The sequence below is a fragment of the Prionailurus viverrinus genome, chromosome E1 (genome assembly GCF_022837055.1).
Source record: "Prionailurus viverrinus isolate Anna chromosome E1, UM_Priviv_1.0, whole genome shotgun sequence".
Classification (NCBI taxonomy): domain Eukaryota; kingdom Metazoa; phylum Chordata; class Mammalia; order Carnivora; family Felidae; genus Prionailurus; species Prionailurus viverrinus.
In genome coordinates this window covers 2,774,009-2,801,560 of record NC_062574.1, presented here as the reverse complement: position 1 = coordinate 2,801,560, position 27,552 = coordinate 2,774,009, and the positions used below count along the sequence as shown (strand labels likewise).

Below are 27,552 nucleotides of genomic sequence, written 5' to 3'. Positions count from 1 at the left end.
AGCTCAACTCTACTCCGTGCCCTTAAGGGTTTGTGCTGTGAGGCCGGGGCCTCCCAGGTGCACGTACCTGTCGTTTTTTTTTCTTCAATATTGTTTCTTTCCTCGCTTTGGGGAGTGCGAGGCGGCAGGTCTTGCAAGAGTGGCTTTTCCTTCCGGCCTGCGGTCTAGTCTGTAACCCGCCTCCTGGAGCCGGAGCGCACGGTCAGTCTGCACCCTGCTAACGCAGTCCGCAAGGGTCACGGCTCCTCAAAGCCAAAAGCCTCCCCACGAATCGAATTTTTACTCAAACTCTTCATACAATTAACTTACTCTTTTATTAAAAGTTTGTCTGTTCTGATTATTAATACAAACTTGCTTTAGAAAATGTGGAAAATATATAGAAATGTCTGAAGAAGAAAATTAGAATCATCCATAATTCCACTCCCAACCACAGCCAGTCACCCCGTATGCTCCGCTCGTGACACGCCGGGCCTAAGCTCACTGAGTGTTCTCAAAGCCAGCCAGAGGCGGGCTTTCTTCGAAGCGTTCGTGTCTTTTCCCCCGAAGAGAAAACAAACGTGTAACATGTAAAAAACATACTCAAATAGAATGAGGTTTCTTTACAAAGTAGCTTCTTATAAAATCTCCATTTTGTCAAATTCCGAGGAGTCAGAGACCCGAATACAGACTCTGGAACATTTATCAGGAGAAGAGCAGACAGGGCGAGGGGCTCATCTCCAGATGCCCCCCCGACTCCTCGTGCTGCTGGGGGCCAGGTGCCCGCCCTTCCTGCGTGCGGGAGGCTTGTCCGTCCTAGGGGCTGCAGCAGCCAGGCGGCGGGGGAGAGCCTGGGAGGGGACCTGGGAGGGGAGGGAGGAGGGAAGGGGGTCAGCCTCCCCACCACCCCAGAAAGGCACCGTGCATGGAGAGGGCCACAGTCAGCCAGCCAAGGGGAGACCACACACTACAGAAGACAGACGGAAACAGAGGTGAGGCAACAGACAAGGAGCCGGCCGGGGAGGAACCAGTCGGTGAGGGCCCTTGCACGCCCCTCGCCCCCGCCTCACTTTCCCTCACCTCTTTCCGGGGGATCTCACCCAAGCGGGAGTCCGTGTTCCTTCTGGGGGCATTATCCCCTCGGCTGTCCGTCCTGCCACACAAATGGAGGGTGAGGACGGGGGCTCCCCGACATCGGAGGGAAAGCTATTCCCCAGTCTCTCGGGAAGAAGAACAAACAGTGGCGGGAGCAGCAAGTCGCAGAGGAAGAGAGGGGACGGCTGGGCCTCCGCTTGCCCGCACCGGCTGCCCGGAAGAGAACAGATGCCTCTCGGTGGACAGCACCCAACCCTCCCTCCCCTGCCTGGGCCGTCTCCCACGGGTCCAGGCTCCATCCGTCTGACCCTCCTCCCCTCCCTCCAGGCTGGTACCTGCCGTGTTCCTGCCTCTTCAGGTAGAGCAGCAGGTCCTCAGCGGGCAGAGCCCCCCAGCCCCGAGCTTGGTACAGTCGTAGCAGCTGCGACACGTCCATCAGCTGCCGCGCGGGTGCGAGCCCGTCCCCACCTGAGGCGCAATGGTGACGCTCGTCACGCCAGGGCCCTCGCTCCGCCTCCCCAGGCCCCGCAGCCAGCACCTTCCCTCCTCACCTCCCGGCCGCTCATCGCGCTCTGGGGAGCCCGCCCGGAGGCCGCTGCTCTGTGAATGGCTTGAGGGAAGCTCGTGAGCCCGGAAGAGACTGGATGCCATGGCCAGGGGCACTTTAGTCTTATGAACAGGGGGCGGGAGGTGTGGCACCTGCGGGGCCTCCTCCCAAGACGGGACGGTCAGGGGGCCTAGCGAAAGGCAAGAGGCGCAGGGCTCGGGAAACAGAGCAGGAGCCGAGAAAGCCCTATCGCCTCACCTCCGTTAGGCTCTCGCACCTCCGCGGCTCCCACCTTCCCCACTCACCAGACTTCGGGGGCAACAGCTCAACAGAGGGGGCCTCGCTGCTCTGCGGTACTATCTCCAGCAGCTGGGGGGACAAGACAGTGAGGCTCCCTGAGGACCAGTGAAGAAAGAGCCCTGGGAATGTGAGGGAGGCAGAGGAAAGAAAGGGCCAGGGATGGCCGCCTTCCAGAACTCGGGCGATGGGAATCTAGACAGACCTCGAGAGAAGCTGTCAGTCCCGAAAGGCGGCTGCAGCCACAGTCCTGGACTCCTGGAGGGGAGAGAGAATGAGGAAGGGGAGAAGGAAACGAGGTAGGATGGGTGGGCCCTCGCTTACCTGGTGCAAAAAATGTTTGAGGCCGTCCAGCTGGGAAGGGGGCTGCAGCCCCGGCTTTAGGAAGCCGTCCCCGTCGGATCCAGGATCTTCCTCAGGGAACGGCCGCTCTGGGCGGTGATCAGGGTGGAAGGCGCCAGCGGTAGAGAAAGCCCCGGCTGGAAAGCGAACCCGCCCAGCGTGTGTTGTGCGGGGAGGGGACTCCTCCACAAATCAACCCTCCAAATGCCCCCAAGGAAAGAGGCCCAGTAACGTAAGAGGGCACCACAGCTGGGGGAGGACAACCAACGTTTAGAACAGCTGGAGAGAGGTTGGGGGGCGACTGGCAGGTGGCACAGCTGAGTTCCACAAAGTGTGGACACAGGAGAGAGGTGTGGGGCTCAGGCTCTAAATAAATTAATCCCACCATCAACTCCTCGAAGTAGAGAAACCAATACTCAGAATGGCTCACGATTAACAGACATGTTCTGGTCCCCCTCACCAGAACACGCCCGCATTCTTTTTAATTATGGTTACACAATTTTTGGATTTAAAATCCTGATGTAACTCAGCCCTCATTCTTCACTCGACCTGGTGGTCGTGTTTGCACCACGCAGAGCGTCCCCATCCACCCAAGTCGCAGCTGACTGAGCCAGGGAGAGCCACATTCAAGGTCAGCCAGTCCAAGAAGCGGTCACCAACCCATCAGATCGCCTCTCCTTGAACTGGACCCAAGAAACAGAGACACCGAGGTCTCTAGAAGGTTGTCTAGGGCCCCACGGGTGGCTCAGTTGGTTGTGCCTGACTCTTGATATCGGCTCAGGTCATGATCTCATAGTGTGTGGGTTCGAGCCCCACATCAGGATCTGTGCTGACAGTGCAGAGCCTGCTTCGGATTCTCTCTCTTGCTCTCTCTGACCTCCCCCCCCCCCCACTCACTCACACGCATACGCACACACTCTATCTCCAAATAAACATTTAAAAATTAAAAAAAAAAAAAAAAAAGATGGTCTAGAGTATCGGCTGGAGTGTCACAGCTGGTCAAACCCACATGCGAACCAACGTCATGAGAGCAAGACCTGAGAGAGAGTGCTGGTCTACCAGCGGAAGATGTGCGGGGAGAGGCAGAGTCAAGGGCCCGGATGGCCCCAAATCAGCCTGGAGAACGCCCCTGGTCCCGACGCCAGCTCTCCTGAAGTCCAGTGACATCCGATCCCCGCGAGTTCCCACTCCCTTTATTTGAGCCAACTTGAGTGGATTTCGGCTCCTTGCACCTTATGGTCCCCGAGACGTCTGGGGAACCAAGCACTCAAGCCCCGCCCAGACAGACAGGGAGCTGGGTCAGAGGAGCCAGTCAGGCAGTGCATGTACAGGGGGCACCCCAGTGACTCTGTCCCCCGTTACCAGAGGTAACAGACGAAGTGAGGCCCGGCTTTGGCTCCAGGGGCTGGAAGGAATGCTGGCTCTGGAAAGGGGGGCCCAGCAGGGGGCTCAGGTCTGGGGAGGGGCTGCGGAGAACCCGCGGTGGCTGTTCTGCCCCAGCTTCCCGGCTCTGCTGCAACACGGGCTTCAGGGCCACGGCCACGGGAGGCCGAGTCCAGAGCCTCCTCTCGCCCTTCTCTGGCTCCTGAGGCCCAGGGCTGGAGGGGCTGGTGGTGTGGACCTGGGCACAAGACAGACACAGAACAAGGATCAACGCCCTGTGCATTTAAGGAGACAAGATGTGGCCCAGACGCTTTGATTACAAACTTAAGATTCCAAATAAGAGGAGGTTTGGTAATGTCTATCAAATTTCTATCAAAGTTAAAATAAATGTGTATTTTCGACCTTAAACTTCCATTTCTAGAGACTTTAGAGAGATGCCTGCACAAAGGCATGGATGAACGGTATTTGAGAACTGCTGAGTAGAAACAGAACACAGGAAACGACTTTGATGTTCACGACAAACACGTGGTCAAATGAAAAGTCGCACAGCCACGTGGGGAAGGCCCCCCACTGAGGGCGGGGTGTGCACACAAGTCAGGAGCAGAGGCTGCTTCTGGGAAGAGCGGAGCGTGCCCAGAGACCGCGGTGCAGGGCAGGATGGAGATTACGTTTCACCGTGCACCTCCTTGAACTGTTTGGATTTCTGTTTTTGCCACGTGCATATTATTGTCTATTCCAAAAAATATTCGCTTAAAGATAAAAATCTCGTAATTATGAGAAGGAAGTAGGAGACGTCAACATAAGAAGGCTTGGGGTGAGGGGCGCCTGGGTGGCTCCGTCGGTTAAGCGTCCGATTTCGATTTCGGCTCAGGTCATGGTCTCACGGTTTGTGAGTTCGAGCCCCATGCCAGGCTCTGTGCTGACAGCTCGGAGCCTGGAGCCTGCTTCAGATTCTCCCTCTCTCTGCCCCCCTCCCCTGCTCACACTCTCTCTCTCAAAAATAAATAAACATTAAAAAAAATTAAAAAAAAAAAAAAAAGAAAGAAAAGAAAGAAGGGCTGGGGTGAGACCCCCCCTCCCCTACTCTGGGGCAAGACTGGGCGACAATTCTCGGCCCTTCGCGTCATAACTCAGCGGCCACCCGGCAGGACTGGTAGCAGGTACCACTTACCACCCCCCCGCCCCTGCCCCGGGCTGGGGGGAGACAGCCGTGCCCAAGGCGAGGGGCCAGTAGGGGCGAGCCGTGACCGCGGCAAAAAGACCTCTGAGGAGGCAGTTCCTCTTCGAGAAGGTACACAGGCGGGTCCCCCTCCCCCCAGGCAGGCCCTAGGACAGAACTTAGCAGCGGGAGGGCGGGCCGTGCGTACCGGGAGGTCCGGGGGCAGGGTGGTGGCGCCGAGCAGCTGGCTGGCCTCTGCCCAGTGGGCCTGCAGCATGGCCTGGAGCCGCTCCACCAGCTCAGCGCGCTGCTCCTCCAGCCGCCGCTGGCCGCTCTGCAGCTCCCGCACCCGCGCCTGCTCCCGGGCCAGCCTGACGAGAGACGGGACGGGGGGCACGCGGCCTCTGAGACGGCAGGCCAGGCGGCGGGGGTCCGGTGGCGGCGCGCACAGGCCTGCAGGGGCGGGGCGGGGGGAGCGGGCTCCGGGCTGGCAGGGACCCGGCGGGGACGGTACCTGAGCTCGTAGTCCTGCGCCACCTGCTGCTGCCTCTCCTCGCGCTCTGCCATTTCCACCTTGAACTGAGCCAGCTGGGCGGACAACTCCTGCTCGTGCTGTCCACTCAGGTCCTGCAGCTGCTTCCTGGGGGGACGAGGGGGAGGAAGGAGGACTGAGTCTGGAGACGAACGCCATCAAGGGAGAAAAGGCGGAAGGCGTGCGTGTGACAGGCCTAGAGCCGGCCGGCCCGGCCGAGGCATGGTGGGTTCGGGAAAGGGGGAAGGACAGAGCTGGTGTGTTGGGACGGGGACCCCGGGAGCAGACGCCGCGGCGAAGATTTTTACGGGACGGTGATTCACTGAAGAGGCATTTCCAGAAAAATCCAGGAGGGGAGAAGGGATCTGGCACAGGAGGAGGTTCGAGGCCTCGGGGCAGCTCTGGAGACGGCACAGGTCACAGCTCGGCACTGTCCCCACCCAGGCCAGGGGGCTGGAGATCTGCCGCACCCGTCAGTTATGGGCCCCCGCGCCCTCCCCGCACACCCCACGGCAGCTCTGCCCCGGACACACGCGGTCCGGGCCCGACGGCAGCCAGCAGGCTCGGAGCCAGCAGAGGGACCGCAGGGGACATGGACGTGTGACGTCGCCCACCAGGGGCCCCGGTGAGGGCCGCGCACCTGTGATGTTCCCGCAGAGAGGCCACCTGCCGCAGGCTGCTCTCCTGGGCCTGAGCCAGCCGCTCCGTCACCCGCTGCTCCAGCCGCACGGCCAGGTCCGACTCCAGCTGGACCCGCTGGCTCTCGTACCGGGCCTGGTGGTGAAGGAGGGTGAGGCAAGGGCTCGGTTCCCGGGACGGAGGGCGCCAGGCGACAGAAAGCCCACCGACCGGCACCCCCCTCACATGCCTAAGGGCCAAAGAACAAGACTTCTGTCACGAGGACTCAAAGAGGACCCCTTTCCTCCCGGGGCCACGAGGTCCTCCCACACCACGCGCGTGGCACACACAAGTCAAGAGGGCCGCGGGCAGAAAAATCTACACGTAGCGAAAAGAAAGGTCGGCCAGGATGGCGAGACCTCTCGTGTGTCTGAGGCGGCCCAGGGCCTGACGCTCAGCGGGCGCCCGGCAGGAGGCACCGTCCCCTCCTCCTGAAGCACAATCAGGCTGCGGCGTGCTCTCTGGTTTGTCACCTCACAGTCCTCCTCCCGCTCGCTGAAACCTCGTTTCCGCTCACAGCTGTTCACGACGAGGAACCTAATTCCGAAGTCCCACAGAGGTTGGGTCTCAGCCCATCCGGTGGTATCTCCGGAACACCTACCACCCACGTCCACCTTTCCTTCCGAAGCCACGCTCCCGACGCCACGGCTCCGTGACCCCGTTCTGACTGCTCCTCGGCCCCAGCTGCCCAGAAGGGTCCTCAGTCTTCTTCCTGGCCACACAGCAGCTGCCGCTCCGGGTCACATGTCAATAATAAACACGTGGCCTCTAGGCCACGTTTTTTGCTACTGTTTCTACCCTAGAACACTTCCTAATCTGTCTTGGGCCTTTCTTCCAGGCTTTAAGCCCACTCACACAGAGGCCTACTGAATATGTGTATTTGGATACACCCCAAATAAAACATGCGAAGTGTAGCTCGCTTGGTTTTCCACTCTCGGTCCTTTCCCTCCTGGGATGTATTTCGTGCCTTAGTTCGCGGCACGGCTCTCCACCGAAACAACCAAGCCATCTCAACCCACAGTCATCCCAGACCCCTTCCTGCTTCTTTCCGCCTCCAACCGGCTCGTTCCGTTCCACTTCCTAAACGCTAGCAAATTTACTCCTCACTCGCTACTACAGTAATTCAGTAGGATTTCACGTCTCGCTGATCTCCTCACGTCTATTCTACCCTCTACCCTCAGTCACGTCGGCCCCAGCAGATCCCCCACTTTGTGCCTGAGTGAACATTCTAGAATACAGACGGGCTCCATTTATCTCCTTGTTTGACACCGTCCAAGTGCCCCCCACGGCCTGGAGAATAAAGTTCTGGCTGCTTGAAATGGCTTACACGGCCCTTCGCGTCTTCCTACCGCCCACCCACCTCCCCTCTCCCAGGCAGTTTCCAATTCCGCATCAGCCCTTCGCAACAACACACGTTCTTTTCTGTGTTTGGTTTTTAAAAATTGCGGGGAAGAAAGCCCCACATCGTATACAACTTACCTTCTTACGAGCTGATTTTTATTTTTGTTTTAGAGAGAGACAAAGCGAGTGCAAGAAGGGGAGAGGGACAGAATCTCGAGCAGGCTTCACGCTCGGCGCGGAGCCTGGCTCAGGGCTCGATCCCACAACCCTGAGACCATGACCTGAGCCAAAATCAAGAGTCGGACGCCCAACCGACTGAGCCACCCAGGTGCCCCCCCTAAATTCTTCTATTGGACAGTTTGATATATACTGCCTGTGGGCCGACAATTCCACTTTAAGGAATCTATCCTCCAGACGGGGTGCCAAACATCTACTTGCAATAATGTTCACTGCAGTGCTGCTCTTAATAGTGAAAAAACCAGGGGCGCCTGGGTGGCACAGTCGGTTAAGCGTCCGACTTCAGCCAGGTCACGGTCTCGCGGTCCGTGAGTTCGAGCCCCGCGTCGGGCTCTGGGCTGATGGCTCAGAGCCTGGAGCCTGTTTCCGATTCTGTGTCTCCCTCTCTCTCTGCCCCTCCCCCGTTCATGCTCTGTCTCTCTCTGTCCAAAAAATAAAAATAAACGTTGAAAAAAAAAAATTTTTTTTTAAAAATAGTGAAAAAACCAGAGTCGATGTAGACTTCTCGGAGAAAGGAAAATGCTTAATAAAACTGTGATTCACCCATTCATTGAGACGTTATAAAACTCTTAAAAATCACAGTGTCTATCTATCTGTGCCAACATATTCCCTCATGTCTACAACAAACTCTCCAGTGCTGGGGTGGAGGAAGGGAGAGAGAGGGACAGTGAACCAGACAACAGACAAACATCGTAAAAGGTCAATGGGTGAATCTAAGTGCCATTCGTTATACCATTCACGCAACATTTCGTTGAGACAGAAATATTCCAAAACAAAAAGCCGTGTGGAATACACATATGTAATTTATTAAAAAGACCATGCTCTCTAATCACAAAGTTAAGCTATAAATCAACAATAAAATATAAAAAGAAAAAGCCTGTATGTTTGGAAATAACCCAGGAGGTCAAAAATCAATCATATTTAAAAATCTGAATATCATTCAGAACCAAACAGTAAGGAAAATACCATGTAGGATAAGTTGTAGGATGCACTTAAATGAATACTCATAGAGAAACTTAGAAAAGACTGGAAAAGAATAAGCAAGCATCCATCTTAACAAGATTTTTAAAACAACAACAGAATAAAACCAAAGAAAAAAGTTAATTCTCTGAAAACTCATCCAATTCAACTACAACAAAGATGATTTTAAAAAGAAAGGATGAGAGAAATGACACAAGAGAGCAGTATCAGGAAAGAAAGAGTAGAAAAGATGCCAAGGACGTTAAAAAAATAAAATTAAGTACAACTTTAAGTCGATAAATTAGAAAGTTTAGACTAGGTGGATATACAGAAAGAGAAAGCCAAAAATAATTCAAGAAACAGAAAGCTTAAATATTTCCATAAACGTTAAAGAAACGACATTGGCCGTCAAATATCAAATATTCAGGAAACACATATGAGGGCAGCCGGCTGGCTCAGTTGGTTGGGCATCTGACTTCAGCTCAGGTCATGATCTCACGGTCTGTGAGTTCGAGCCCCACGTCGGGCTCTGTATGGACAGCTCAGAGCCTGGAGCCTGCTTCAGATTCTGTGTGTCTCTCTCTCTGCCCCTCCCCTGCTTGCATTCTGTCTGTCTCTGTCTCTCAAAAATGAGCACTAAAAAAAATTTTTTTTTAATGTGTAAGAATTTACAAACAGCGGCGCCTGGGTGGCTCAGTCAGTTGAACATCCAACTTCAGCTCAGGTCATGATCTCAGGGTTCGTGGATTCCAGCCCTATGTGGGGCTCTGTGCTGACAGCTCAGAACCTAGAACATGCTTTGGATTCTATGTCTCCCTCTCTCTCTGCCCCTCCCCCAAACACGCTCTGTCGGTCTCTCAAAAGTAAATAAACATTAAAAAAAAAGAAGAAAAGAAAAGAAACACATATGAAATCGAACCTTACAAGCTACTTTAGAGTACAAGACAGGCACGAGATCTTCACATTCCTAATACTGGCAGGGGAAGTTGTTCAAGAGAGTGTGTGTATATGTATGTATACTCACACACACACACACACACACAGATATACATATACATATGTATACATATATATGTACATATTCACACGTATACATATATATGTATATGGGTACATGTATCTGTATATATACATATACATGTGTGTACATATATGTGTGTATATGTATATATGTATGTGTGTGTATGTATATATAAAAAGCACCAAAGATGTACCAGCATGGAATTACTAGGCCAAAGCAAAGGGAAATGGGCACCTAGCCAGGTTAACCAGCAGGGTAGACAGTCACTTTTGCCCTGAAGGTATCTGCCTATCCGGTCTGGACTGTCTTTCAAGAGCACATGAACAGAAATCAAAAGCCAAGGCCCATATAAGTTGATATCTAAGTGGAGACCCTCCCCACAATAAATTGAGACTCCAGTATGTATCATCCTCAGGATGAAGGTGAACAGAAGTGGAACAGCCTATATGAAAGTAAAGCTCAGCTTTAATCATAGAGCAATCCCAACCTTTAAAATGTGGTTTAAATCCTGGTTTTGTAGTGTCTTTCAGGTAGAAGCAAATGCAAATCTTCACTGCAGGCCTCAACTTATCCCCACAATCTTTCAAATACAAAGTTCCAACATACGATCAGAAATAAAGAGAACCCAGGGCACCTGGATGGCTCAGTCGGTAGAGGGTCCATCTCTTGATCTCAGGGTCATGAGTTCAAGCCCCACACTGGGGGTGGAGCCTACTTAAAATTAAACTAAAAATGGAAGGAAGGAAGGAAGGAAGGAAGGAAGGAAGGAAGGACCCGAGGAAATTCCATGGGAACCAGCAAGAACAAGAAACAACAGAAAAGGATCCTCAAACATTTCAGATACTGAAATTATTATCTACAGATAATAAAACTATTTAAAGTAATCAAAGACAAATGTGAAAATATCAGAAACCAAGAAACTATGAGACAGTAAAATTTGAAGATAAAAAGAGAACTTTGTAAAATGAAAAAGTACGATACATACAATTAAAACCTCAGTCAGTAAATTAGACAAGGTTGAACAGAGAATTAGTGAACTGGAAGATAGGAAATTATCCAGAGTGAGCATGAAACACAAAAGATGGGAAATATAAACCGAACAACAAGATCTAGAAGAAGAGCTAAGGTACATTAGGTTTCATCAGGTTCCAGAAACAGATGACAGAGACAATGGAGCAGAGGCAATGCAAAGATAATGACTGAGAATTTTCCAGAACTGATGAAAGACACCATACTGATTCAAGAAGCCAAATGAATCCCTAAAAAGATGCGCATATATATATATATATATATATATGTACATATATGCATGCACCCAGGTAAAACATACAAACTACAAAGAGAAAATTTTAAAAGCAACAGTGGTCAACTGGTAGCTGACTTCTCAACAGCAATAATGAAAGTCAGGATGGTATTTTCTATATGTTGAAATAACTACCAACCTAGAATTCTACATCCAGGAATTCCTTCAAAAATGAATGTGAAATAAAGACGTTTTCAAACTAAAATAACTAACCGAAAACACACACATACACATACACACGAGAGATTTTTTCCACCAAGAAAAAGATCCAGATAGGAAGTCCGAGTTCAAAGAAAGTTAGAACAGCAAAGAAAATAGTAAATAACATGAACCCCTCTAAATGACTGTTGACTTTAGAGAACATTAATAATGTTGTATGGTGTTTTTTTTTTTTTTTACTTGAAACAGAATTTAAAAACAGTGATGTCCCAGAAAACAGCAGGGTAGGAAAATGCAGGGGTCGGTCCTTCCGCTGAAACATCTTCAATAAGCTGAGAAAAAAAAAATGATCAAAATCCACTATTTGGGAATTCTGGAACCAGATCAGACACTTAAGCAACCAGGAGAGTGCTTGACGAAAGCAGAGGCTGCTGAACTCTGGTACCAGAGCTGATATGCCAACCTGCTACCATCCCCCAGCGCTCAGCCCCTCCGCAGCCAGGGAAACTGTAGTCTGGGAAACTAGAGTGGCTGGCTGAAGCGCGGGGGGCGGGGGGAGTAAGGACCCTGTCCTCCAAAAATGTGGGGTGGTGTGTTTTGATCAGTTTGACGGCTCCCTGAGGAACCAGACCAAACAAACACCTTTCTTTTGCGTGCCTTGGGCTGCAGAGGCCTCCCTGGTGGCATCAATTATAAGACTCAAAGAGGGGCGCCTGGTGGCTCAGTCAGTTAAGCGTCCAACTTCGGCTCAGTGATCTCACAGTTCATGAGTTCAAGCTCCGAGTCGGGCTCTGTGCTGACAGCTGGAGCCCGGAGCCTGCTTCAGATTCTGTGTCTCCTCTCTGCCCCTCCCCGCCCCAATAAATAAACGTTAAAAATTTTTTTTAAAAAAGATTTAAAGAGACATATATACTTATTTGGGAGAGGAATCCAGACATTTAAGAAAATCTGTCAAGTCACAGGCTAATCACACAGATAACAGAACAGAATTGTCAGTCACCACACATAACAAGAAATACAGACTTTGCAAAAATAATTTGAAAAAGTCACTAAACAAATGAACGGCTGTAGCCATCAAAAGAAATCCAGGGAGAGAGAGAATATGACTTCATAATTACATTATAATATTCAAAATGTCTAGTTCTTGGGGCGCCTGGGTGGCTCAGTCGGTTGAGCCTCCGATACGGCTCAGGTCATGATCTCGCGGTCAGTGGGTTCAAGCCCCACACTGGGCTCTGTCCTGACAGCTCAGAGCCTGGAGCTGGTTCAGCTTCTGTGTCTCCCTCTCTCTCTGCCCCTCCCCCACTCATGCTCGGTTTCTCTCTCTCCTTCAAAAATAAAAACATTAAAAAAAAAAAGTCTAGTTCTCAACAACAAATTACAAGATGTAGAAAGAAACAGGAAAATATGACTCATTCAAAGGAAAAAAAGAATTAGAGGCACCTGGCTGCTCAGTTGGTAGAGGAGGTAACTTTTTCTTTTTATTTATTTTGAGAGAGAGGGAGAGTGCACACAGGTGGGACAAGGGCAGAGAGAGAGAGAGAGAGAGAGAGGGAGAATCTCAAGCAGGCTCCATGCTGTCAGTGCAGAGCCCAATGCAGGGCTCAAACCCCACGAACAATGAGATCATGACCCGAGCCAAAATCAGGCGCTTAACCGACTGAGCCACCCAAGGTACCCTGAGCATGCGACTCTTGATCTCAGGGTTGTGAGTTTGAGCCCCATGTTGGGTGTGGAGATTGCTTAAAAATAAAAATTTTAAAAATAAAACACAGGGGCGCCTGGGTGGCGCAGTCGGTTAAGCGTCCGACTTCAGCCAGGTCACGGTCTCGCGGTCCGTGAGTTCGAGCCCCGCGTCAGGCTCTGGGCTGATGGCTCGGAGCCGGGAGCCTGTTTCTGATTCTGTGTCTCCCTCTCTCTCTGCCCCTCCCCCGTTTATGCTCTGTCTCTCTTTGTCCCAAAAATAAATAAACATTGAAAAAAAATTTTTTTTAAATAAAAAATAAAACACAAAGGAAGAAGAGACTCTGACAGGAACATTTCCTGGAGAAGCCCAGACACTGGAATTATTAATCAAAGACATTAAGTCAACAGTCTTAAATATGCTCCATGAACTATTTGGACAACAAACTGAAATCGGAATGATACAGGAGCAAATAGAAAACCTCACTAAAAAGACATAAGTTATAAAAAAGAACCAAACAGAAACCCGGGGAGCTGCGAAGTACAACTGATGATACGAAAATTTCCTTAGATGCCACTACATACGCTTACTGAAATGACCAAAACCCACTGAGCACAACCTATGTTGGAGAGAGTGTGGAGCAACAGGAACGCTCACTCAGCGCGAGGGCAAAAGGGTACCGCCCCTCCGGAGACAGTGCGGTGGTCTCTTACATACTCTTAGCGTATGATGTAGCAACCACGGTCCTTGGGATTTACCCAGAGGAGCTAAAAACTTAGGCCCGTGCCCAAACCTGCACATGGATGTTTACAGCAGCTTTATTTTTTTTTTTTTAATTCTTTTTTTTTTTTTAACATTTTATTTATTTTTGAGAGAGACAGAGACAGAGTGCGAGTAGGGGGAGGGGCAGAGAGAGAGAGAGTCACAGAATCCGAAGCAGGCTCCAGGCTCCGAGCGGTCAGCACAGAGCCCGACGCGGGACTCGAACCCACGAACCGTGAGATCACGACCCGAGCCGAAGTCAGATGCTTAACCGACTGAGCCACCCAGGCGCCCCTACAGCAGCTTTATTTGCGGTCAGATGTCCTCCAGCAGGTGCATGGATAAATGAGCTGTGGTCCAGCCAGACAGCGGAATATTATCCAGCACTAAAAAGGAACGAGCTCTCAAGCCTTGAAGAGACGCAGAGGAAACCTCAATGCATAGCACTAAGTGAAGCCAGTCTGAAAAGGCTACAAGCCATTTGATTCCAACTGTTTAGCATTTTGGGAAAGGCAAAACTATGGAGACAGTAAATAGGTCAGTGGTTGCCAGGGGTCGGACGGAAGATGGGATGAACAGGCAGTGCGCAAAGGATTTTTAAGGCAGTGAAACTACCAACTACGATACTGTAAAGGTGGATACGTGTCATTATAAATTTGTCCAAACCTATAAAATGCACAACACCAAGAGAAAACCCTAATGTCAACTATGGACTCTGTGTGATAATGACGTGTCAGTGTAGATTCATGGATTGTAACAAACGCGCTACTCTAGCGGGGATGTTGACCATGTACAGACACAGCTATGTCCCTGCGGAGGTAGGGGGGATGTGGGAAGTCTCTGTGCCTTCTGCTCAACATTGCCTGGAACATAAAACCGCTCTCAAAAATAAAAGCTATTAAAAATTCACTGAAGGGGCTCAATGGCCGATTTCAACAAGAAGGAGAAAGGGCCACTGAACTTGAGGATAAGCAGTTGAAGTTACCCAAACTAATGAGCAGAAAGAAAAAAACAACTGAGAAAAATGAACAGAGCCCGAGGGACCCGAGGGACATCATACCAACATCTGCAACAGCGACGTCCCAGAATGATGAGAGAGAGGAAAGGGAACAGAAAAACATTTTTTTGAAGAAATGGCCAAAAACTTCCCAAATTTGATAAGAGACATAAATCCACCCACTCCAGAAACTCAACAGTCTCCAAGCACAATGAACTCAAAGAGATCTGCACTACCACACATCACAGTCATACTGTCAAGAGTCAAACGGAGCAAGTGCGAGAGGGACCTTGTCACTTACAAAAGCACTTCAGTAACACAGCTGAGGTCTTGTAAGAAGCGAGAGAGCCCAGAAGGTAGTGGAATGACATATTTAAAATGCTGAAAGAAAATCACATCAACCGTCAACTAAAAAAAATCCTTCAAGGGGCTCCTGGGGGGCTCAGTCAGTTGAGCATCTTGACTCTTGCTATCGGCTCAGGTCACGATCCCAGGGTTGTGGGATCAAGCCCGGTGTCAGGCTCCACGCTGAGTGTGGAGCCTGCTTGGGATTCTCTCTCTCTCCCTCTCTCTCTCTCTCCCTCTGCCCCCTTATCCCTGCTCGCTCACATGCTCTCTCTCCCTCTCTCTCCTAAGTAAACATTTTAAAAAATCCTTCAAGAATGAAGGAGAAATTAAGGCATTCTCAGATAAACAAAAGCTAAGAGCACTCATTACTAGCAAACCTGACCTATAGAAACATGCTGAAGGGAGTCCCGTAGACTAAAATGAAATGAAATTCAACAGTAACTTGAAGCCATATGAATAAATAAAGAAAAGTGGTAAAGGTTACTACGTAGGTAAATGCAAAAGTCTGTATTACTGTACTTTCTTTGAAAAAAAAATGTTTTTTTAATGTTTATTTTTGAGAGCGGGGGAGGGGCAGAGAGAAGGGGGGAGACACAGAATCCGAAGCAGGCTCCAGGCTCTGAGCTGTCAGCACAGAACCATGAACGGTGAGATCATGACCTGAGCCAAAGTCGGACACTTAACCGACTGAGCCATCCAGGCGCCCCGTGTATTACTGTACTTTCAGTTTGGAACTTTTTTCCCCTATGTGATATAAAAGGCGGATGCATAAAACCGTAATTATAAATCTGTGTCAATGACACCACGAAAGCAGAGGGACACAGATGTGTAGCAACAGTGATCACTGACTCTGGAAACTAAAGCTAGTATTATTCAAACTGGGTTACTGTTAAGATGCTAATTGTAATCCCAAGGTAATGATTAAGAAAACTTCTAAAATGTACAGAAAAGGAAAAGTGAAGAGAATCAAAACGGTACACAAAATATCAATGTACCTTAGAAAGGCAGTAATGGAGGAACTGAAAAAACAAAAACCAAGCAGGACATACACAAAACAAATAGTTAAATGGCAGAAATAAGTGGTTCTTTTCCAGTAATTACTTCAAATGGAAATGGATTAAACTTTCCAATTAAAAGGCAGAAACTGGCAGAATGGATTAAAAAACAAAACGTAATCCACCCGTATGTTGTCTGGATTACAAACTCACTTTAGATACAAAGACACAAAGAGGTTGTAAATAAAAAGAAGAGAAAAGATAGTCCATGCAAATAGCAACCAAGCGAGCTAGGGTGGGGCTATGTTATCATTAGACAAAAATTTAAGCCAAAAAACCAGTTACATCAAGAAGACATAACCATATAAACATATAGGCACTTAACAGAACCCCAAATTATATAAAGAAAAAATTGACAGACTTGATGGAAAACATGGACAGTTCTACATTAATAGCTAGAAACGTCAACACCTCCCTTTCAATGATGGGTAGAACAGAGGCACGTGGGTGGCTTAGTCAATTAAGAATCCAACTCTCGGGGCTCCTGGGTGGCTCAGTTGGTTAAGTGTCCAACTTCGGCTCAGGTCACGATCTCGCGGTCTGTGCGTTCGAGCCCCACACCAAGCTCTGCACTGGTGGCTCGGAGCCCAGAGCCTGCTTCGGATTCTGTGTCTCCCTCCCTCTCTCTCTGCCCCGCCCCGGCTTGCGCTTGCTCGATCTCTCTCACACAAAAATAAATAAATAAACATAAAAAAAAAAAAAAAAGAATCCAACTCTTGATTTTGGCTCAGGTCATGATCTCATGGTTTGTGGTATTGAGCCCCACACCAGGCTCTGCGTGGAGCCTGCTTGGGATTCTGTCTCTCCCTCTCTCTGTCTCTCTCTCTCTCTCAAAACAAATAAATAAACCTAAAAAAAAATGGATAGAAGAATATGAAATCAAGGGCTTGAACAGTACTAGAGCCAGGCACTATTCTGGGATTCAACAACAAAGACACAAAAACGCTTGCCTTCAAAAAATACACAAGATTTTAAAGTACAGTATGTAGTGTATCAGAAGAAAGATCAAGCAGGGAAGGGGAACAGGACGGTGAGAGGTTGCACGTTTCACTCAGCGTGGTTGGGGAAGACCTCACTAACGAGACGACATCCGAGTGACGAGTAGTTCTCCTGTCCCTCAACTATCACTTAGCATGCTACTTCGAGAATTGTGTGCCCGACAGACTCCCGCTCTAGCTGGCGAGCTCCCGTGGGCCCGGACTGCTCCCAGCTCCCAGCACGGAGCTTGCGCAGGGGCCGTTCGGCAGGCTCAGTGAACACACACCCGCCAGGTCAGAAAGGTGACAGCAGCTTACAAACAGCCACAGAGCGGAACTAACACCCTTGGTCGTTCATGACATTGGTTTCCATGCGGTCAGTCCGCCAACTCAAGCGGCTGGGTGCAAAGTGAAAGGAGTTTGTTTTTCCAAACACAGGTCTCGCTGACCGAGGAACCGGGTGTATCCCCTTAGGTCAACTGTTAATAAGGAAAACCCTGCAGACTGACCTGGTCTCAGATCCTCATTAATCTTCCCCTAACACACATTTTACACACACAGTGGTCTCCTCTCATCCATGGTTTCCCTTTCGGCGGTTTCAGTCACCCGCGGTCGGGAAGCAGGTGATCCCCCTTCGGACAGTATCGTCAGGTCAACAGAGGCCTCACGCTGTGTCACAACGCCTGTGCCATCCACCTCCTTCACCCCATCCCGGGGCATTTTGTCATTCCCCCATCCTCACAAGAAGGGTGAGGGGCGCCTGCGTGGCTCAGTTGGGTAAGCACCAACTTTGGCTCAGGTCACGATCTCGCAGTTCACGGGTTCGAGCCCCGCGTCGGGCTCTGTGCTGACAGCTCAGAGCCTGGAGCCTGCTTCCGATTCTGTGTCTCCCTCTCTCTCTGACCCTCCCCTGCTTATGCTCTCTCAAAGGTAAACAAACTTTTTTAAAAAATTAAAAAAAAAAAAAAGGAGAAGGGTGAGTGTAGGACATTAAGATACTTTGAGAAAGTGAGAGACGACATTCACATGACTTTATTACAGTACGTACTTAGAAGTGTTCAATTTAAAAAAATTTTTTTTATTTTGGAGAGGCAGAGAGAGAGAATCCCAAGCAGGCTCCACACTATCAGCCAGAGCCCGAGTCGGGGCTCGAACTCCCCGAACCCCGAGATCCTGACCTGAGCCAAAATCGAGAGTCAGACGCTCACCCGACTGAGCTGCCCGGGTGCCCCATGAGCATTCAACTTTATAATGAGTTACTGTTGTTCGTCTCTTACTGTGACTACTCTGTAAAGGAACCCCCCTCGCAGGTGCGTGTGGGCAAGAAACCCGGGGCACACACGGGCTTTAGTACCACCTGGGGTTCCAGGCACTGCATCCTGTGATTGGGGGTGGGGGGAGCTGCTGTAAAAGCAGAAGCCGAGGCCAAAATTCTAGTTAAAACCGGGAGGAGCGTTCGCCAGGACTCCTCTTGGGAGTCGTGAGTCCCTGTGCCTCAGATCCTCCTCCCCTAAGCAGGAAACCCGCCCCAGACGCCCCGCCCCCTGACCTGTACCAGGCTCATCTCCAGCTGCAGCGCGTCCCTCTCCCTCCGGGCCGTGTCCAGCTCGCCCTCCAAGCGCCGCACCTCGGACTGCGCCAGCGCCAGCTGCTGCTGGGCCTCCCGCGCTGCCTGGGCCTCCCTCTGTGTGTTCCCCTGCGGGAAGACATCAGACCTAAGGACGCGCCGCGTGTCCCTGCGCCCCGTTACCCCTGGCCCCGCGTCAGCCTCCCCCACCCTAAAACCCAAGCTGCTTCTCTCCCTTTCACATGTGACTACTTCCTCATCTGGTCCAGCTCACTCTTCTGCCTTCCGCGTGGTGGCCGCCCCCCAGCCCTTCGTGTCGGCCTAACACCCTCAGCCTTGTCCCGCGGCGACAGCCCTGCGCTCTCCGTGCCAGTCCCCTACACGCCACGTTCCGACATCACGTCTCATTCCGCTATCTTGCCCCGCACCTGCTCCCTCTTCCCCGCCTGCCACTCTTACCTTCTCCTGCTCCAGCTGGGCCTGCACGTCGTCCCGCAGCGCCCGGTGGCGCTCCTCCAGCTGGCGCTCCTGCTCGGCCCACGCCTGCCGTTCCCCTTCCAGGGCCACCTTCAGTGTCTCCAGCTGCCGGTGCTCACTGAGCTGCCCGGCCCGGGCCTCGTCCCGCTCTTCCTGCAGAGCCCGGCACCGCTGCTGTTCCAGCTCCAAGCTCAGGGTCAGAGCCTGCCTCTCCTCCTCCTATGGCCCCAGGGGAAACCAAGCTCCTTATGAGCCCGTCCGACGCCAGCAATCTGTCCCCTCGCCCCACACAGAGGACCAGCGCCCTGAGAATTACGTCCACGAGAAACACAGCAGTTGGCCAGCCCACGGGATTAGGATATAGTAAATAAGAGCTTCTGTTCCGGAATTAGGTACATCTGGATTCAAATCTGTCCCTTCCTATGCGTTCTGAGGCACGCGTCTCAATCTGCAAAACGGCATCATGCCAGGGTCTACCTCGCGAGGATTACGGTGCAAAGCGCACAGGAAGTAATTAGCACGGGGGCCCGGCACACGGTGAGCACTCCGTACACAACAGCCATCACTATCATCATCAAGAGAAGTTCCACGGAGACCAGAAAATCCAGCCCGCAAAGTCACGTCCTAGCCAACCAGCACCCATCACCCATACTGTTGGACAAAGCCTGTTAAGATGAGAAGTACCAAGGGCGCCTGGGTGGCTCGGTCGGTTAAGTGGCCGACTTCGGCTCAGGTCATGATCTCGCGGTCCAAGAGTTCGAGCCCGCGTCGGGCTCCGGGCTGACAGCTGGGAGCTCAGAGCCTGGAGCCTGTTTTGGATTCTTTGTCTCCCTCTCTCTCTGTCCCTCCCCCACTCATGTTCTCTCTGTCTCTCTCACAAATAAAACATTAAAAAAAGTAATAAAAAAACTAAAAGATGACAAGTACCAGCCTGCACGCAGCAGGCACATGTCGTGCACACGGTGAGTTCCAAACCCGGCTGCTCGTTCACGTGGGTAATCCTCTTGTCCCTTCAGCAGTAAGAAACCTGACGGAGTCTTGTCCCACACCCGGCTTCGCCATGCCCTACCCTACAGTTCCCAAGCCTGGCTGAACAAAATCAGCTAGGAAACTGCTGAAAACATTTAGGCTCCCAGCCCCACCGTATGCCTACTGAATCAAAACCCCTGGCAGTGGGTCCCAGAAATCTACATTTTATTTATTTTTGGGACAGAGAGAGACAGAGCATGAACGGGGGAGGGGCAGAGAGAGAGGGAAACACAGAATCGGAAACAGGCTCCAGGCTCTGAGCCATCAGCCCAGAGCCTGACGCGGGGCTTGAGCTCACGGACCGCGAGATCGTGACCTGGCTGAGGTCGGACGCTTAACCGACTGCGCCACCCAGGCGCCCCTAGAAATCTACATTTTAAAGTAATCCCCCAGGTAATTCTAATGAGGAAATAATTTGCCGAGTCTCTTAAGCTGACTTGGTGGCAGAGCCCTGTTTGCAGAACAAGTGTTCTAAGATCAGTCTTTGGGAAACACTCCCCCAGTGCAGCTCCCACAACCCGCCAACGGCAAGCACCCCTCCAGAAGTAATTAGCGGCTCCCACCGGAATGAACCCAGTCCAGCGTTCTCACCAGCGTCTCTCTTTCCCGTTGCTGCAGTCTGGCGCCTTCCTGCTCACGACTCAGGGCCTCCATGGCCTCAGAAAGGCTTTGCTCCAGGTGGGTTACTGTCTTTCAGGGACAGGGGGACACAAGACAGGGGAACTGACGAACTCATAGTTCAAAAAGCGTCAATGAGATAGACTTTAAAAGTAAGACCTGGGGCACCTGGGTGGCCCAGTCGGTTGGGCATCGGACTTCGGCTTGGGTCACGATCTCGCGGTTCATGGGTTCGAGCCCTGTGTCGGGCTCTGTGCTGACAGCTCAGAGCCTGGAGCCTGCTTCAGATTCTGTGTCTCCCTCTCTCTCTGCCCCTCCCCCCACTTGCGCATGCTCTCTCTCTCTTTCAAAAAATGAATAAACATTAAAAAAAATTTTTTAATAAAAAAAAGAAAAAGAAGACCTAACTAAATGACTTGGGGGCCAAAGAGAAGACCACAGGGTGTGGGGAAAGCCGGGAAGACACAGATGAGGCAATTCTGACAGTAAAAATGGTGAAAAGAGAGCAGGTCGGTTTCTGCAACCCTGGCTCAATCGGTCAGGAACCCTGCTTCGGAGCTACTTCAACCCCCTTCCACCTGCCAATCTGTGACCCCGGTTCTAATGCCATCTGATCCAGGTTGCCCACCTCCTGCTGCTTGCTTCTGGTGAGTTCGGCTGCCTGGCGTTCCTCCTGGAGCCCCCGAAGGACCTCTGCCCGCTCGGCTTCGTGCCGGTTCCAGCCCTCCACCACGCGGGCCAGGGTCTCAGGAGAGGAGAGTCAGATGGCATTTCAAAATCATTGTTTTGCCCTCTTTCTGCCCGCAGGAGCGGGGTCAACAGCCACCTTCTCCCAGGATCGGGAAATCCACACCGGGCCCCAGCTCCCAGAGTGAGCACAGAAATGCCGGCCGGCCACCCCGTTTACTCTTCCCCCCGTGGAGAGCCCCGCCCGCATCCTGCTCCCCTGGCACCTTGTCCAACTGCTCGATCATAACATCTTTCTTGCGGTCGGCAGTCACAGCCACAGCTAACTGTTGCTGAAGCTCCAGCACTCGGGTCTGGAGGCTCTGAATATGGCGCTCGCAATGCTGGGAAGAAGGGTGACAAGTGGGGGGTGACCGTCCCTAAGCTGACCAAAGCATCAAACTTCCCAGGTCTTCTCGGTGAAAACGGGCTGGACACAGGGAGCTTGGGTCCCCAGAACAGAGGAGGTTTGGAGAAGAAGAATCAGGAATTCTGGAGCAGGAAACTTGAAGCCTCCAACGCCTTCCCCTACCATCTCAGGAGACAGGGGCTTAGCTTCCAGGCTCTTCCCTTTCCTGGCTCTCCCGAGAAGAATTCCCATGAACCCTCTGGTAGCAGTGTGACAGCCCACACGGCAAGGAGTGGGAGGTCACTCCTGCCTCAAGAAGTTCATCGGGCACAGTGATGAAACACGGCAAAGACAGGAGAAAGCCTTTCATCCATGCCCAGGTGACTTAAGATCAAGGAAGAGACAACACAACCAGTGATTCTGACGCTTCCTCTGCCTAGTCCCTCTCTCTGCCCACCTCAGAGAGGCTGGAGATAAAGCTTGCTAGGTCACCGATAACTGCAAAGCCTTCGCACAAGCTAGCGAGGCTTGTTCATTCACCACGCGCTATTGGGACATTGCTTTGCTTTGCGTCAGGCATGTTCTAGACCTTAGGAAGACAGGGCGGAACGAGATAAGGTATGGCCCTCGTGGAGCTTAGATTTCAGAGGGGAGAAATGAGATATATCAGGCTGTGGTAAGCAGCTATATGAAGGAAAGAACAGAGCAACCCGACTGAACGCCGGGAGGAGGAATGTGCCATTTTAGGTCAGATGGTCAAAGACGACCACCCTGAAGGGCCATTTGAGCAAAGTCTCGGCTTGCAGGCCCTTAACCCTCAGCCCTGTTCAGCACCCGGCCTATTTCTAATTGTTGCTGCTTTCAAAAGGAAGCCTCGGTAACTCACCTTGCGACGGGTATGCTCTGAATCCAGGGCATCCCTCAGGCCCTGGAAATCCGGGGGATTGAGCGGGGGTCCTGGCCGAAGACTGGCATAGCGGGGAAACAGCTCCTCCAGGGCTTGGGCCGAGCTGGACGGAGATAAGTCTTGCAGGGGCCGGGTGCTGAGCAAACCAGGTAGAGAATGTCAGGGTGGGGAAAGCTTTTGAGATCCCCTAGTCCAACTGTGACGTTTTACAAACGTGGAAACTGGAACTCAGAAAGGGCCAGAGACTTGCCCAAAGTCACGGAGCTAGACAGTGACAGGGCCCTCAACAGCACTTAGGTCCTGTGATTCACTCTCTAGAGCTCCTTCCTGCACACCACGCTCCCCGCAGTAACAGTCTTAGCAGAAACAAGCCAACTCTTCCGGGGGAAGAAGATACCTGGGAGAAAGCCAGGTACCAGGCAGGAGATGCCCACGTTCCTGAAGTAAGGGAGTTAGAAGCCAGGAGAGAAAGGATGAAAACTGAAAGGTAAGGGACAAGCATCTTAGGGCCTTAAGAGGTTCAGAAGCAGGAAGGAGAGAATTATGGAACGGAACACTTGGCTTTCCAGGCAAGCAAGTGAGCAGAACCCAAGGGGGACTCACTTCAGCAAGGTGGCTGTGCTGTCACTGTCAAAGGAGTCCTCTTCTCGTCTCTCTGAGCCAGCACCTGGAGTGAGGGGGTCCCCTGCAGGCAGCCAGAGGGACCCCAGAGCCAGGGTCAGGTAAGACTTTGGAACAGGGACCACTTGAAGGAGAAGAGAGGAGAGGGCCTTCCTTTCTACTGCACCCACCCCTCTGGCCCCTCTCCCAAAGAACCGGAGCCTCTCCTGAAACCTGAGTCTTCCTTTCTCCACCTTCTCCCGCCCCTTACGTCTGTGCACTTCTTCATGGTCAAGGGGTTTACTCACGATGGGCTGTATCACGGGAGGTCTGGAGCAAGCTCTGAAGTTGACCCCGAACACTTTCCATCTCAAAGATATGCTTCGAACCATCCTAGGGAAAAAAAAAAAAAAAAAAAAAAAAAGGCAACATGAAAATCAGATGCACACTGAAAAACCTATGTTCGACCTACCGCCAGGGCAGATGGCATCCGGTACCCCCCGCCCCCCCGCCCTGCCAACCCAAGAATTTTTACTACGGCACCTGGGAGACCTAAGAAAAACAGAACTGACTCAACTCAAACGTCTGCAGAAGCCAGACAGGTAGTGGGAATGAATTAACTAGGCACATTAAGACAAGACTGGTGAGGACGCTTGTCAGCTAGAGAGCAAACCTCTTCTCCGAAGACCGTACAGCCCTTGGCGAGAGACCCACCTGGTCTGCAAATTGTTTACGACACTTTTTCTAGCCAACACGCGTAACTACCCTTTCTGTAGCATGTGTGATTGATCAGGCTGTGTTTTAATGATTTAGATGCCAAACTTTACACCATACAATCAAAATAGCTTTGAGCTGGGAGGAGCTTAGCACGTTTTGCTGTCCTTATCCTCACTCTTAGTGCCCGGGTGCCAATCAAAGCACAGTGCAGGTGTCTCTGACCAAAAAACACTAGTTAAGTTTCATAATTTCCCCAAGTATGGTGTCCCTGGGCCACTCTCTGCCTCATAAACATTTGCTCCCAGGAACGAGCATAAAGGACTCTAGTTAAAAGCAATGTGAGGGGCGCCTGGGTGGCGCAGTCGGTTGAGCGTCCGACTTCAGCCAGGTCACGATCTCGCGGTCCGCGAGTTCGAGCCCCGCGTCGGGCTCTGGGCTGATGGCTCGGAGCCTGGAGCCTGTTTCCGATTCTGTGTCTCCCTCTCTCTCTGCCCCTCCCCCGTTCATGCTCTGTCTCTCTCTGTCCCCAAAAAAATAAATGTTGAAAAAAAAAAAGCAATGTGAAATCCAACAAGAGGGGTTCAAATCTCAGCAAAGCCATTTTTTTTTAACCACCTCCAATTCCAAGACCCTGGAGGTCCCCAAGACACACCTCTCTCACCTTTTTCTTCAAGTTGTTCTCCAATCCAACTGACAAGCTGCGACTCAGCTCTTGGGCCAAGCCATCTAACATCTCATGAGGAGGTGGGGAGGAGGAGGGCAGATACAGCTGGGCTCGGGCTGTGGCCTCTGCCTGGCGACTGAGGTGCAAAGAAGCATAGAGCTGGGAGGTCACCTCAGAGGACATTTGGTTCAGCCCAGGGGCTTCTGATGAATCACTCAGGAGATCCTCAGCCCGGAGGGGTGAACTGGGAACCGTAGCTGATGTCGCCATGGGTACAAGGAAGAGAAAACTGCAGACAGTACAGCTGGGAACTTCTGGTCCTGCTGTAGGACAGGCCAGGGGGGAAAGTACACGGAAGAAGAAGATTTGGGAGAAAGGAGGAAGGCTCCAAGCCAAGGATCCTTGGTGACTAACGGTATGGAGGCTTTCTGGTTAGAGGAAAGGTTTCTGGCGGTTTCAGAGGCCATGGGAGAGGGCAAAAGCATTTCCTTCCACAGCTCCTGGGAACGGTGGAAAAGGAGGGTGCAGCAAGGAGTGGGTGGGGACAGAAGACGGAGGAGCGACAGCACCCCTGCAGTTCCCTGGAGGGCTGAAAGCTGTAGATCAACTTCTGGCACCGGCCATCACCGGTCAACTGAACTCAACGTGCAAACTGAAATGGGCGCAAACCCAGTAAGTGCCTAACTTCCCTCCAGCCGCCTTATGTGCCCCTCACCTGGTCCCGGTCTCAGAGAGGCAGGAACCTCAGGCTCCCCACCGGCTCACACCCCTCCGCCATGCACCTGTTCCACCCACAGTCAACCCTCTTGTATATCCCCTCCGACCCCTTCTGGCAAGAAAACCATAGTAAGTTTCCCTAGCCTCCCTCCCTTCTCGCCCTTGCGAGAGAAACTTCGTAAACACTCAGTCACCTCCTCAGACGTCTCTAAAAGGTACGCCGCCCTCAAGCCTAGCCTGCGATCCTCTACCCCGACCACCCCTCGCGACTCCTCGCCACACCGCCGGACCTCAGCCCCCTCAGTGTGCCACGGTGTCGACAAGGGGCTGTCCCCCTCCCCTGAGCCCCGGTCCGGGAGACCAAGGACGCCTCCACACCCACCCTCACCGCCCTCCCTGCGCTCAAAACCGTTGGCAGCCTCCCGCCCACCGTCCGCAGCCCCGCCTCGCACGGCTTGATGACGTCACCAGCCCAGAGCTCTTCCTCGCAGCGGCTTGAACGGCTTCTGGAGCCCGGGAGCCCAAGACGCGCGTGCGCGGCTCCCGCGGCACGGATTGGCTGGGGGAAGTATGGGGCGGAGTTAGCGCCCCGCCACTGCTGTGGCGGAGCGGGTTGGGCGGGGCGCCGCAAAAAACCGGAAGTATCTAGTGACGGGCACTGGGAGCAGTTCCGGTGAGTCCGGGGGAGGGGTTCCCGCCAGCTGGGGGAGTCAGGGGCCGAAAGCTGGAGCACCGGGGCTGTGGGCGGTCTCGGAGCGAGGCTTACATTCCCTGCCCTGCAGATGACTGTTCACAACCTGTACCTGTTTGACCGGAATGGAGTGTGTCTGCACTACAGCGAGTGGCACCGCAAGAAGCAAGCGGGGATCCCCAAAGAGGAGGTGACGAGAGGGCCCCGCACAATCCGGGTGACCTCGCATCTCCAAACGCACACAGTCCCAGCCCAGCCCTTCCTCTCCAAACCCCGGCTGGTTCCCACCCCTACGCCGTCTCCTTCAACAACCGAGAGCTAACTAACTCTGTCCCTCTCCCCTAGGAGTACAAGCTGATGTACGGCATGCTCTTCTCTATCCGCTCCTTTGTCAGCAAGATGTCCCCGCTAGACATGTACGCTGAGTCAAAAGGGATGTTGAGGGAAGGACGGCCAGTCTTGGAAATTTGGGAGTGCGGGAGACTTTGTGGACTGGAAGAGACATTGGACCCCAAGAGAGGGGAAGGAGACAGAGAGAGAGGGGCTGAGTCTGGAGCGAGAGTGCTAGGGCTGGCCAGAACGGGGGGGGGGGGGGGGGGGAATGATCTGAAGGTAGAGAGGTTGCATGCGGGGGCCGAATTGAGGGGTGAAATGGGAGGTGTCTTTACCAAATGAGGCTCCTACAAATGAGGTGTTTAGAGAGTTCACCTAGACGGGATCTAAAGTATCTCTTTGGGAGGGATTATGCTCCCATTCCTTAACGTCCTCATCATCTCTGCAGGAAGGACGGCTTCCTGGCCTTCCAAACTAGCCGTTACAAACTTCATTACTACGAGACACCCACTGGGATCAAGGTTGTCATGAATACTGACTTGGGCGTCGGACCCATCCGAGATGTACTGCATCACATCTACAGTGCGGTCAGTGCCAGCCCCCAGGACCCTTCCTTCCCCTAAAGCTCCTCAACAGCCAGGGCCACTTAGAACCTCAAGACTCCTTCCGCTTCCCTGCCCTAATCTCACTGTATCATAGCTCTGTTGAAGTCAGGAGTTTCCTGGGGACTCTTTATGTCCTTAAACACCACTGCTTTCTCCTCAGGAAGGGCCTGACTCCCAGCCCTTAATCCTTTTGCATTCACACACCCCTGAGGTTATATACTAGGTTTGGGGTTGAAAATAAGAAATTACAAAGCCTGGCTCTAACACCCTTCCCCTCCATAGCTGTATGTGGAGCTGGTGGTGAAGAATCCCCTGTGCCCGCTGGGCCAGACTGTGCAAAGTGAGCTCTTCCGCTCCCGACTGGACTCCTACGTCCGCTCTCTGCCTTTCTTCTCTGCCCGGGCTGGCTGAAGGAAGCACTCTACCTCACCCGCCAGGAGAATCGCTGTCTGCCTGGGGCGCTGCCTAACTGTTTGACGTGAGGGCTCCCACTGCATGCCCCTCTACCCCCTCAAGCTCCCCAGCAGCCCTCCCAGGACAACAGCCTAAAGCCCTCCCTGGTGCCCTCCCGGCCCAGGCAGGAAGCCCGCAGGAATCCTCACACCTCCGAACCAGGCCCTCTCCAGTTTTATCTCCTACCTGATGCTGCAAAAGTACAGAATAAACTTTTGGTAACCCTTTGCAGCCTAAGCGTGTCAG

General features: G+C 52.2%; 2 protein-coding genes across 10 annotated transcripts; one reads left to right on the top strand and one right to left on the bottom strand.

Annotated features, from left to right (window-relative positions):
• Window positions 1-295: 295 nt before the first annotated feature.
• On the bottom strand, window positions 296-25,699 carry CNTROB (centrobin, centriole duplication and spindle assembly protein). 9 transcript variants are annotated; one of them, XM_047832632.1, is made up of 19 exons: window positions 24,496-25,698; window positions 23,435-23,519; window positions 23,130-23,211; window positions 22,506-22,662; window positions 21,498-21,614; window positions 21,173-21,289; window positions 20,518-20,616; window positions 18,880-19,116; window positions 18,403-18,549; window positions 5,972-6,105; window positions 5,314-5,439; window positions 5,008-5,170; window positions 3,620-3,878; window positions 2,240-2,394; window positions 1,924-1,987; window positions 1,623-1,808; window positions 1,407-1,539; window positions 1,077-1,129; window positions 296-839 (listed from the first exon to the last, which is right to left on the bottom strand). In XM_047832632.1, the coding sequence occupies exons 1-19, from the start codon at window positions 24,775-24,777 to the stop codon at window positions 793-795; spliced, it is 2,643 nt and encodes an 880-aa protein (XP_047688588.1). In that variant the 5' UTR covers window positions 24,778-25,698; the 3' UTR covers window positions 296-792. The 9 variants fall into 9 exon arrangements, 6 of the variants coding, with proteins under 6 accessions (XP_047688588.1, XP_047688586.1, XP_047688585.1 ...); XM_047832630.1 differs by having other exon boundaries at window positions 1,057-1,129; window positions 18,409-18,549; window positions 24,496-25,696; XM_047832629.1 differs by having other exon boundaries at window positions 1,057-1,129; window positions 24,496-25,693.
• Window positions 25,700-25,845: 146 nt separating this feature from the next.
• TRAPPC1 (trafficking protein particle complex subunit 1) lies at window positions 25,846-27,543 on the top strand. The gene is made up of 5 exons (XM_047832635.1): window positions 25,846-25,897; window positions 26,007-26,105; window positions 26,261-26,331; window positions 26,697-26,835; window positions 27,136-27,543. The coding sequence occupies exons 2-5, from the start codon at window positions 26,007-26,009 to the stop codon at window positions 27,262-27,264; spliced, it is 438 nt and encodes a 145-aa protein (XP_047688591.1). The 5' UTR covers window positions 25,846-25,897; the 3' UTR covers window positions 27,265-27,543.
• The last annotated feature ends 9 nt before the right edge of the window (window positions 27,544-27,552 follow it).